Genomic DNA, 12,580 nt, shown 5'->3' with positions numbered 1-12,580 from the left:
CAATGGTCACGCCTCCTTCAATATGGCTGATCCGAAGAGGCGCACTAGCGCTGGGTCACCCAAACCAGTCTCTCGCCGTTCTTCAGGATCTTCGCAGTCCAAGCCTGCATCAGTGTCGTCGTCGGGACTCGCGTCAACATCCATGATGTCCCCAGCTAATTCCGCGTCCGCGGGAAAACAGAGGCGGGTGAAGAAGCAGCAGTTCGACATTCAGAGTCAAGTTGACACTTACAATGACGAGATCGAGAAAGCGCTGTCGGACAGGGTTTCTCGAGACGAGCTGAAGAATGAACAGTATATGGTCAAGTACAATCTTGCTCGTCAGCTCAACGAGCACAAGTACCTCGAAGCTGAATGCACAGGTGGTTATGCCGAAGCTGCCGTCGCGCATCAACGTTCCCAGGAGGCCAAAGATGCTGAGATAAGACTTTGTGAAGCCGAGATCAAAGTGCATGACACATTGGCAAATGCGCATGCGGAGGAGGCGGCAATGCTACGCCTCAAGATCGAGCTTGCTCATCTCACTAGTTCTAATTCTGGGTCTTGAGTGTGATGCTTCCGGTGTCTCGTTTGTTCTTGTTTCATGCTGTTTTCATGCTGTTGTGCTGTTGTTCATGTCGTGCAAACATTACTCATGTCCTGTTGTACTGTTCTTACTATACACTGATGTTCTTCTGTACTAGTAGCTTGCCAATAAAGTTTGTAACTATTCCTCAGCCTTCTCTTCGCAATGCTCTTGAGTGGGGACTGTCAAGTAAGAGATCCTTCAACCTCTCACAACATGCATGACCCGGAGTCCCTTCATACAACCTATCACCCACTTGCTCATCACCATCGGGTCCTTCATTCTCTGCTCCATGAATGTTACTGTCCTCCTGATGAGCCCATGTCACTGAGCCACTGGCTTCTGTAAGAGCTTGATTTTCTTCAAACCAGATAATCATATTGTGGAGTATGAGACAACACTGGATCCAATGGACAGCGGCCCGCAAGTCGTCGGCTGAATTGATATTCTGTCGGAGATCTTGAAGGGATTGAAACCGCCCTTTCAATGCAGCAAACACATGTTCGACATGTACACGGACCTAAAGAAATTATAAATTTAAAACAATCAGGAAAAAAGGTACAAACTGTAGAAAGATGATAATTAAATGTCCTCTGATTTGCTGTCAGACGACCATTACAGGGCTTCTTGAAAGGGGGAATACACCAGGTGTTCAGTGGATAAGCACTGTCCGCCCAGACTCAGTGATCAGCTGGCAGAAGGGTGTCATGCTCTTGATAGATACGAGTGGATCTGAATGCATATGCATCATGGATGCTTCTGGGGTGACTGAGAGAATAATCGACTATGAGAAGGTTGTGGGGCATAATGACTGCCTTGAATTTATTTTAATTTTCAATGGTAAAAAAATAAATAAAAAGCAAACTCACTTGACAGCCAAGGGAATACTTTGATTTCCTATCATAAAACACCTGGTGGAAAAAGCCTGGTGTTGCATACAAATCAACTGTTGTCCCATCAACAGCTAGGACTCCATTCTGCCACTCAGGGCAAGTGCTAGCCTTTGCACTATACCTCCGAGCGAGCTTGAAATCCTTTGAATCATGTGGAGGGAAGCTCATGAAAGCATCATGCTGGTCAAGGAGGGCGACCATTACACGATTAGTGCAGTTAACAACAGAGCCGACACTAATGCCTGCCCATTGAGACACATCCACTAGAGAGATGGTGTTCCCATAGTGGCCAGCACGGTTGAGAACAATAGCAAGTTGAATGGCGACAGGAAGCTGGGGGTTGTTCGAGTTGTTGTGGAAAATGTGATGGCCAGAGATTAGATCAAGGGTGTTGTCGAAGATGTCTGGGTCGACCCGCAATTTGTGACGAAATAAGAGAGGGCGATGTTCACCGAAATGAACTAGAAGGTGGAGCTGTGGGGCTCGTGGGAGAGGTACCTCAGGCCTGTGGAGTACACGGGCCCTCAGAACTTCATCCTGGAGAGCTGCAATGGAGTCTTGGAGGCGATTATAGAGGGCAAAAATACGATCATCATCATCCGAAGAGGTGTCGCCATCAGAAAAATCAGATAAGCCAGAGAAGACCGGAGACAGAGGCGAAGGGGGGGAAAGCATAATATTCAAGAAAATATCAAGATCCGAGCTGCGGGTAAGGTCGAAGGAGTCAACGCTTGAGATAGAGTCTGTAGAGTCATCGTCTTCCGTGATGAGCTGGTGCCTCGCCCTGGCTACCACAAGGGCATCCTGGTCGATTTCATTCAGCATCTGTGCACGTATGGATTGACGAGGCATGATGGGGATCAAGGGGATCGAAACTCCTATCTGGCTGGTATATGTGAGCGCACTTTTAGCGGAGTTTGAAAATTCGGAATGTTCCGATGTTTCATCTTGTGCGCCTGATCGTCCCACCTGACCTGCGGTATTCTAACTTCGCCAGCAGGCAGCTCGAGGCTGGTCATACCCATTCCAACTACAACATCCAGAAGGAGTCTACCTTCCCCACTCCCATCAGTGCTAATCCTAGCGGTCCCCCTCACCTTCCTCCCTCAAGTGAAACCTTGCACTCTGGGTGTGCTCAATTTAATGCCCAGCAGTCTCAGCCCCCCCTCGGTCTCAGCCCCCCCCCTCCCTCCTGCAGTCAGCCTTACCCTCCTCCCTCAAGCGGTCATCCCTACCCTCCCTCGAGTGGTCAACCTTCTGCATGTACGACGGGGCCGTCATCATGTACTTGCTGCGTTGCATGTACGACGGAGCCGTTATCATGTACTTTCTGCACTGCATGTACAACGGAGCCGTCATCATGTACTTACCGCAAGCTTCCATCCAGCAGCCTGAGTCAGCCTTACCCTCTTCCCTCCAGTGGTCAGCCTTACCATCCTCCCTCAAGTGGTCATCCCTTACCCTCTTCCCTCCAGCAGTCAGCCTTACCCTCCTCCCTCAAGCGGTCATCCCTTACCCTCCTCCCTCAAGCGGTCATCCCTTACCCTCCTCCCTCAAGCGGTCATCCCTTACCATCCTCCCTCGAGTGATCGGCCTTTCTGCATGTACGACGGAGCCGTTATCATGTACTTGCCACACTGCATGTACGACAGGGCCGTCATCATGTCCGAACTCAGACATCAGCTCCAGTATCAGCAGCCCTTATATGGGCGGCAACCAAGGACCAACAGATCCTGTTCAATCCGACACCAGGTCAAGTCATATTCGCCCCAGAAGACAACCCAATAGAAATAGCAACCAAATTCAGACAGGCATTCCTAGCGGCACAAACAGAAGATTCCCCAGACATTCAAATCAAAGCTACTACCCGCCTCCGTAATGGAGGCCTCATCATTGAACTAACATCAACTGAAGCAGCGAAATGGGTGCATATACCAGAGAACAGAATAAAGATCACGGAAGCCCTAGGAATCCCAGCCACCATCAAGGAACATCGCTTTTCAGTGATTGTCCCATTCCTCCCTGTCAGCTCGAACATTGAAGAAACTAACTGGCTACGCACGGTGGAGGAGGAGAACGACATGCCGTTAGGAGCTATAGAATCTGCAAACTGGATCAAACCCAGGCAACGGAGAGTGCCAGATCAACGAGTGGCTCATGCAATCATCCACTTCGCTAACCCATCAGCAGCTAACCTCTCACTTAGGGATGGTATCTATATTGGTAAAGAAAAACTACACCCAAGAAAAGATGAGAGGGAGCCCATTAGATGTGTTTGGTACATGTGGTAACAACCATCGCACTAACGAATGCAACTCATACAGAACACTATATTGCGTCAGCTGCGACTCCCAGAACCATACCAGCTGGAACAGAAATTGTCCAGAGTTCGAAAGCCGATGCGCAGGAATCAACGCCAACCTTCCTGAGAATTCCATGCCCTATTTCCCGACTCACAAGGAATGGACCCAAGTCATGCTACCACCCAAACCTGCACCATACCGTAAACCAGCGGCACCACCATCGAAAAACCCTCCAAGACCCACACTACGTCAGACGAATCTCCCCTTCGAGGCCAACCGACACAGTCGCGGCACATATAATCCCTGAGGTGCCCCACATGCCCCGCACTTCAGACGTAACAGCCCACGTGCGTTTACACCCTCAGGCCCTAATTCCATTCCATCCTTGTCGAACTGGGGACCCAACAGACCCCCATCATCACCATTCCCGACCCCAGCAGACACACCTCATGCAATCCCCGCAACTCCCGCAACTCCAGCAACTCCCATGACCCCAAAAACTGTTACATCCCCCTCAAGTCAATCGAACCAACGCATCACTACCCCCCTTAATGTCTGAACAAAATAATGAAACAACGACATGCTTACATATTTGGCAGCAAAACCTCAATGCCTCACTGATCGTGCAACATTCTCTTCTCAACAGTCCAATAGCCCGAGACTGGGATATTTTAGCTCTGCAAGAACCGCACATCAACCAAATGAAGAACACCATATCATCCCCACAATATCACGCTATATACCCGACCACTAGATTCTCCTCCCCGGATTTAAAATCACGTGCTATAACTTTAGTATCCAAATCCTTCGACACAAACTCGTGGCAGCAAATACCTTTTCCATCCCCCGACATGGTTGTTATCCAGTTACGCAGACCCTTTGGTCGCTGTACCATTCTTAACATCTACAATGATTGCGTCCAAACGAAAACTCAAGAAGCAATGGCCACATTTCTTGAATGGGAAATCGCATATTTACGACCTTCAGCAGACGATCACATGATTTGGCTTGGGGACTTCAACCGTAACACGCAACTATTCACCAACCAATATTTGGACGCCGCACAACCTCTCTTGAACTTAATAGCTGACTATGGAATGATTATGACCCTTCCCAAAGGACTACCGACTCTCCAATCTTCTAGTTCAAAGAACTGGACGAGACTGGACAATGTATTTTGTACTGATCACACAGGGACATCGTTCATTAGCTGTACAACGAATCCAGCATTACGTGGTCCAGCAACAGACCACGTTCCAATATTGAGCATTCTAGAGTTCGAAGTACTGCATGCCACGACGGAAACAAAACACAATTACAGAGATGTTGATTGGGAAACGTTTAACGAACATTTGGAACTTGAAATGGCTAAGCTTCCTCCTGCCCAACCGCTCGTCACTGATGAAGAATTTCAGCAAGCTGCACGCAATCTAACAACCACCATCCAACGAACAGTGGAATTACTGATCCTGCGCACCAAGCCAAACCCACATTCCAAACGGTGGTGGACGAAAGACCTAACCAATATGCGCCAAGACGTAGCGAAGCTAAGTCATCTCTCATACCGTAACCGCAACATCGCCGCTCACCAAAGCCACGAGGAGCACCAAATTAAATGTAACCAGTACACCGAGAAGATCAAGCAAATGAAGAAGGAACACTGGCTCGAATGGCTTGAGGACATATCGGGCAGCGAGATCTGGATGGCCAATAGCTATCTAACATCAGCAGCTGGGGATGGAGGTCTGTCGAGAATCCCGACGCTGAAAGCACAGCAGGCAATCCAGCGGAAACTAATGAGGAGAAGAGTGCCGCCTTAGCACAAGCCTTTTTCCCACCACCGCCGGCTGCATCTTCAGTACCAGATGAGTTCGTCTATCCAGAAGCAGTACCCACCCCAGCACCAATATCAGCAGACCAGCTCAAATGCAGTATAGCAAAGTTAAGCCCGTACAAGGCCCTGGGCCCTGACGGGATTTGTAATGTCATATTCATCCGCTGTGCTAAAATATTGCTCCCATATCTCTTACATCTCTACAGAGCTGTCTTTACCCTCAAGACATACTACCGCCCATGGAAGGACTTTACAACAGTCGTCCTCCGAAAGCCCGGCAAACCAGACTATGCAATAATGAAGGCATACAGGCCAATTGCACTGCTGAACACGACATGCAAGCTACTGACAGCGGTGGTAGCGGACCAATTGACATACTTACTAGAGCATCACAAACTACTACCCAGGACTCATTTCGGTGGACGTCCAGGTCAGTCCACCACAGATTCCCTTCATCTCCTCGAAGCAACAATCAAGGACGCATGGCGTCAAGGTAAAGTAGTCTCAGCATTATTTTTAGACATTGAGGGAGCCTTCCCAAACGCAGTCACTGACCGTTTGCTTCATAATATGTGATCCAGAAGAATACCAGAGTCACTAATCAGTTTCACCAAACACCTCTTATCAGATCGCCGCACTCAACTTAAATTTGATGGAAATTTATCGGAGTGGATCCCTATTACTAATGGCATTGGCCAGGGCGACCCACTCTCAATGATCTTATATATCATTTATGACGCTGACCTTGTAGACATTGCCATAGGACACGAGAAGACCGAACGAACATTGGTGTTCGTCGATGATACTGCATTCATTGCAATAGGTAAATCATTCCATGAAACTCACGATACCCTCAAGGATATGTTGGAATACCCAGAAGGCAGATTCAAGTGGGCCCTCGCTCATAATTCCAAGTTCGAAACATCCAAATTTGCCCTTGTCGACTTTTCGATGAACTCACAGAAGGAAAGACCGCCACTTGTCACCCATGGCACCACCATCTCTCCATCAGCCACGCACAAATTTCTGGGGGTCATCCTAGACCAGGCACTCCGTTGGCAAGCTCATATAGCCTATGCGATCGTGAAGGGCACAGCATATGTCTTCCAGCTGCATAGACTTTCATCCACTTCAACCGGTATCCCACTCTCATTGATGCGGCAGTTATACCTGGCAGTAGTGATGCCATGGCTCGACTCGGGCCGGTTCGGGCTCGGCTTTTGCCAGTTTGTCAGTAGTTTGGCTCTCCTGGCGAGTTAAGCTACCTATATCCAGCTCGGTTCAGCTGGCTAGCCACATGAGCCAGCTCAAGCCAGTGTGTGTTTTTATTACCAATAATCTCATTGCTGATGGTGTTTGGATTCACTTCGTCTCATTCCCTACACACTGCACGTGCATATCCTATCATTCAACGCATCTGTTGTTGAATATATTGTATTTGTCCTTACCTATCACAGGCTTTGCAGCATGAATAAAGTCCCAGCTCGAGTTGATGGAAGATTTCGGCTGGGAAACATTCTGGGATCTGGGTCATATGGTATGTTGTTACCTGACATTGATATTCAACGCATAGACTCGCTAAGCCTCACTTCCTAGCTGTTGTATACCGCACACAGAACTTCCTCAATGATGATGTAGTTGCCATCAAACTTGAGCCTCTCACCTCTCACCCATCTTCTGTGGAGCGCGAATACGACATTCTGAAACGACTTGGAAATGGAGTTGGGATCCCCCATGTCATTTGGTTCAGTCAGGAGTCGACATATTACGCTTTGGCGCTCGAACTCCTTGGGCCATCATTGCATGATATCTTCAAGGCACGCAACCAAAAATTCAGCCTTCACACTGTTGTGAACTTAGGAGACCAGCTGGTACATCACTTTGAGTGGGTCATTTCAGATGCTAACCTATTTCCCAGCTTTCACGCCTCAAGTACATCCACTCATACGGCTACATTCACGGTGATATCAAACCACAGAACATTTTAGTGGGTCTTGGCGATTCAAGGCAAACTCTCTTTGTCGTCGATTTTGGTATCACAAAGATGTACTGGAATGCTGCAACCGAAACACATATACCATTTCGCAGGGGCCAACCTCTCACAGGCACTCCCGCATTCGCTTCAATCAACAACCACTTGGGCTTGGAGCCAGGTCGTCGTGACGACCTCAAGTCATTTTCATATATGCTAATCTATTTCTTGCTTGGCTCCCTTCCATGGCTCACTAGCAACCACGACAAGCTCTCCACCTCTGACATACTCGAGCGCAAAGTGGACACCACCATTGCAGATTTATGTGATGGTATTCCTTCTGAATTCGCAAACCTTCTTGTCTACTCGTGGTCTCTTTCGTTCTCAGAAGATCCCGACTACGATTATCTTCGCTCATTGCTTCGCGGTCTTCGCACCACAGAAACCAGCTTGCTAGATTTCATCCAGCCCAATGACCCTGTCATACATTCTCCAAACTCCAACATTCACTCAGTGGCTGAGGCGGTGTTGCTGTGCCTGCCAAAGGCAACACCTGTTAGCAAATCGACTTGTATGTGAGTACATGATTTTTTAATCTTCACACACTTATGAATTCATGAACCTAGTTTATGTCCTCGTAATGGCCCCCTACCGCCCCCAACTACTTCCACCCCACGTCAGAAAAAGAAACTTGTTGCTTAGTATGATGGATGTATATATTTTGATTTGTTTGTGAAACTATCAAGAAAATGCAGGATACCATCAGGTTGCCAACATGGAGAGTTCGACAAGATTTGGGGTATGGCGACTGGTTAAGATTCATAGTAGGTTTCATTCCAAGGCATTACTTGTACATTTGTAGATGAGCTTTCGGTTGTCTAACAATATCGTGCTGGCACCTGATTGTTTGTATATCATATCATGTAATTTGTACATCCTGACTCCTCTGAGCGACTCCATAACATGTGTCTCTTATCTTCCACTCACTGCCAACTTGCTGCAGCCTGCAGGCCCTTCTGCAGCCTCCGAATCATCACAATGATCTCAAATCTTGATCATTATTGGATTCAATCAGGCTCGAGCCTCACAATAACAGCCCCAGCAACAGGCTTATCTACTCACGGACTCATTTCCTCTACCCTACATTCAAGACTATGTCATGCAGCCTGTCGAGGACAGCTGATATTATGTACCAGTGTGCGTTCCATTGTCCTGTTTGTGTATGTCCATTAATGCTTCAGTGATCAGACCCTGCACAACCCTAAATATCCTGCAAGTCCAGCCTGGCCAGTGTCCAGATGTAACTGGGTTTTCCCCACCACGCACATTGGGATTTTCCTGGGTCTCCCCAGGTCGAAGTTTTCCTATATATACAGGTGATTTTCTTGTTGTATCTATAGCACTACCATCTCCAATATTCTAACATGAACAACTGTCGCGGCAAAAATCGAAAAAATGCCAATGCTACTCAGGTTGATGCCCCAGCTGCTACTCCCAATCCCACCACTACCGCTGCTGCTGCTGCTGCAACCATCAATACTACCGCAGCAACTTCCACTGCCCTCCGACGCCCTCAATGAGAGTGTCAGTGTCCTCGAAGATATCAAGATGGTGATACCGAATTCTTCAACATCAATGAGATCAGCGCCGATGATGAGGAGGACGGTGCTCCCATAATAGTTGGACCTAATCCACTTCAGACAGGTGACAGTGCCCTCAATTCTACTCCAATCAATCCCTTGGCCACCACCCCAGCTAATCCATTGGCCACTGCCCCAGCTAATCCATTGGCCACCGCCCCAGCTAATCCCTTGGCCACCACCCCAACCAATCCCTTGGCCACGACCTTAGTCAATCCCTTTGCTACGACTCCATCCAATCCTTTGGCCACCCAGGACAGGAAAAGAAAACGAAAGGGGGGGGCGGTTGTCGACATCCCCCACTTCTATAGGACAGAGGTGTCACTCAAACGTACCTGTGTCCCCTGCGAGTAAGTATCATGTCTGGGAGTGTTTTGTCAATCTCACACCTCGAACAGGGATATGCATAAGAAAGACTCTTCATGGAAAATCCAGACATATGCTGCTAGTTCAACCACAGGCACTCTTTGCACCCACGTGCATGTCTATCATATGGACCTTTACCTACCAGAATGTGAGCACCGGGGCACAGTGGCCTGGCCAATTTTGATCAATGAGGTCCAATTCCGACTTGACGAGGGCTGGACCATCTCGCAGATGCGTGAAAGGCTTAGCCAGGACCCAGATTGTACCATCCAGACACTCAGTATTCCCCCCAATCCCATATGCAACAATTCGCTGCCTGCACAATCACAAGCTGCTTTGCCGGACTTTTCAGTCAATGAGATGCACCAACAAATTGTTAGATTCATCATAGCCAACGACCAGGTGAGTAGTATCTATTTTCCATGCAACATTATTAACAGTCATCTCCAGCCCATTAACGTTGTCGAGTGCCTGGAGTTTCGCCAGCTGCTCCTTCTCCTGCGTCAAGATCTAAAGGAGTCAGATATTCCTTGCTGCACGAAATTTCGCTCGTTGATCATAGATGCGTGGCGTGACTACTTCCAGGTCATGAAACATGACCTTGCAGTAAGTGTTTAGCTACTGATAACACACAGTATCTTATGTCCTGCAGAACACCCAAGGAAAAATCTCGTTCACGTCTGACCTCTGGTCAGATCCCAAGCTCTGCCCCTTCCTTGCACTTACTGCCCATTGGCTTGCAAGGGAAAATGTTAATTTGGCACTCATCTTGAAGGGCGCTCTAATTGCTTTTCATTACACGCCGGGTAGTCACACGGGGAAGGCACTCGGGTCAACGATCTTCAATCTGATCAAGTGTGCTGGTGTGACACATAATGTCAGTGTTTATTTGTGCTGTTTGACGTGCTCTGACTCGGTTTAGATGGGACACATGACACTTGACAATGCTGCCAATAACCAGACTGCAATGGAAGAACTCTCTCGCCAATTGCTGCGACAAGGGATTGAATTTGACGCCGTTGATTGCAGGATCCCATGCTTCCCACACATAATCAATATATTTGTGCAGCATGTCATGGACGAGCATGCTACTGTGGACCTTTCAAACGTGGCTGGTCCTTTCATAGTTGGCAATGTCTCTTTTGACAAGGCAGTGTATATCGCGGCTCTGCAAGGTGATGTTATCTGTTGGGCCAGGGCCGTTGTGCGTGCGATCCGCGTGTCAAACAAACGACGTGATAACTTCAGAGATGTCATTCGCTTGGGCAATGATGCGAAGATTTTCCAAAACGACAATAATGAGGAGATATTGCTCCCGGTTGTTGAACTGCTGTACGATGAGCCCACACGTTGGGACTCGACCTACATCATGCTTAATCGCTTAAGAACACTTCAGCAGGTAAGGTCTCATTTCATAATCCTTGGCATCAGCTAAACAGCAGCCCAGGCCATTGACGACTTCCTTGATGATCATGATCAAAGGGCTATATCCCATCTAAAGTTAGAGCCAGTGGAATGGCAAATTTTGCAAGATCTTGAGGTCGTCCTAGAGGTCAGCCTTAATTTGTCTGAAATTGAGATGTACTTACCATCTTATATTAGGCACCGCATGCTGTCCAGCAAAGCATGTCCAGCGAAAGCACTCCCATGCTTAGTTGTGCCATCCCGGCTTTTGAAAGGTTGATCAAAAAGTGGAAGGACTTGGTGCAGCGCTTTGCGCACTTGGCACCTTTTGTTGCCATCGGTTTAACTTGGACTGATAAATACCATGAACGGATGGGCCACACGGGAGCATATGGAGTCGCTATCTGTCAGTCCCACATGTTTCTTTTAACCAATGCTGATTCTCATGTGTGTTTGTACAGTCGTTGATCCTGCGATTCGCATGTCATGGATGAATGATAATTGGGACATGGTCCAAGTCAACAAGGCCAGGGATTATGTTCTCGAACTGGTACATTTATTTACCCGCACAAAAGTGCAACTTTGATCTGATATGCTGTAGATGCGGAAGAAGAGAATGAGAGATGCCTCTGACTCTGCACTCTCTCTGTCCTTGGAACAGTCAGATCACCAGACACACGCTGCTGCAACACTAGGCTCAATGATATATGGACTTTCTGACATCGATTTACTGCCGCATAACGAGGGTGGCACCCAAACGATAGAACAGGAATTTAGCACTTACAGCACGGCTATTCACAGCCCACGGGGAACAAATCTACTTGCATTTTGGACGGTAAGTGTCCTATGTCTCTATTACGTTTCGCTGATCACAATGCATCGACTAGACCGCACAGCCCATATTTCCGACCATCTATTCAATCGCAATGGACTATCTTCCCATTCAGGCGTCTGCTGTTCCCTGTGAACACATTTTTTCATCCAGCAGTGAGACATACACGAAGAGAAGAAATCGCATCAGCCCACCTCTGATGGAGGCCTTACAGATGGTCAAGTTTTCACTGAAGAAAGAGCGACTTAACTTTACCGCAGGTTGGCAAGCCTCGCAGAAGGGTATGGAGTATAACTTGATGTGTGCTCTAAGCACTGGTGATTCCCCGACATCTAGCTCCAGTGATCTTTTGACCTCTGCCATCAGTGGATTCACTCCCGAAACGCCCGAATACAAGGCCCTTCTCAGAATCATCGCGGAGCAAGAATGTGATGATGTTCCGGATGTTCCTGCTGTTGTATGATTGTTGATGCTTACTTTATCACTCGATTCTTGCTCATGTTTGCTTCTCGTGTACTACTACGCATACTCGTCCTACTGTCTTGCTCCTCCTTGTTCTGTTTTTCTAGACTAGCTTGAATTGACTCATTTCTCTGCATGATTCTTGAACATGTCTTTCTAACACAGCGCAATGCAACCTTCACATTCCTGCATTTTTGCACCTTCCTGCAATTCCTGCACGCAGCTGTTGGGTATTTTTCACGGCCCCTGCACATCATTCCTGTGTCCCACATAACCTGTGTACATGCACAATATCATTTCGGAGTTTGA

General features: G+C 47.9%; 2 protein-coding genes across 2 annotated transcripts; both read left to right on the top strand.

Moving 5' to 3' along the window:
- Nucleotides 1–22: 22 nt before the first annotated feature.
- DEU56DRAFT_907307 (uncharacterized protein) lies at nt 23–547 on the top strand (the record flags this gene model as incomplete). Its single annotated transcript, XM_041356889.1, has 1 exon — nt 23–547. The coding sequence occupies one exon, from the start codon at nt 23–25 to the stop codon at nt 545–547; it is 525 nt and encodes a 174-aa protein (XP_041213922.1).
- A 2,761-nt stretch (nt 548–3,308) lies between these two features.
- Nucleotides 3,309–3,662, top strand: DEU56DRAFT_718519 (uncharacterized protein; the record flags this gene model as incomplete). The annotated part of the gene is made up of 1 exon (XM_041347639.1): nt 3,309–3,662. A coding segment is annotated over one exon (354 nt), but the record flags the coding sequence as incomplete, so codon positions are not given.
- Between the last annotated feature and the right edge of the window lie 8,918 nt (nt 3,663–12,580).

Source organism: Suillus clintonianus (assembly GCF_016758775.1).
Source record: "Suillus clintonianus strain FC179 chromosome Unknown DEU56scaffold_5, whole genome shotgun sequence".
Classification (NCBI taxonomy): Eukaryota; Fungi; Basidiomycota; class Agaricomycetes; order Boletales; family Suillaceae; genus Suillus; species Suillus clintonianus.
The sequence above is the reverse complement of the archived record's forward strand: the minus strand, read 5'-3'. Positions and strand labels throughout refer to the sequence as shown.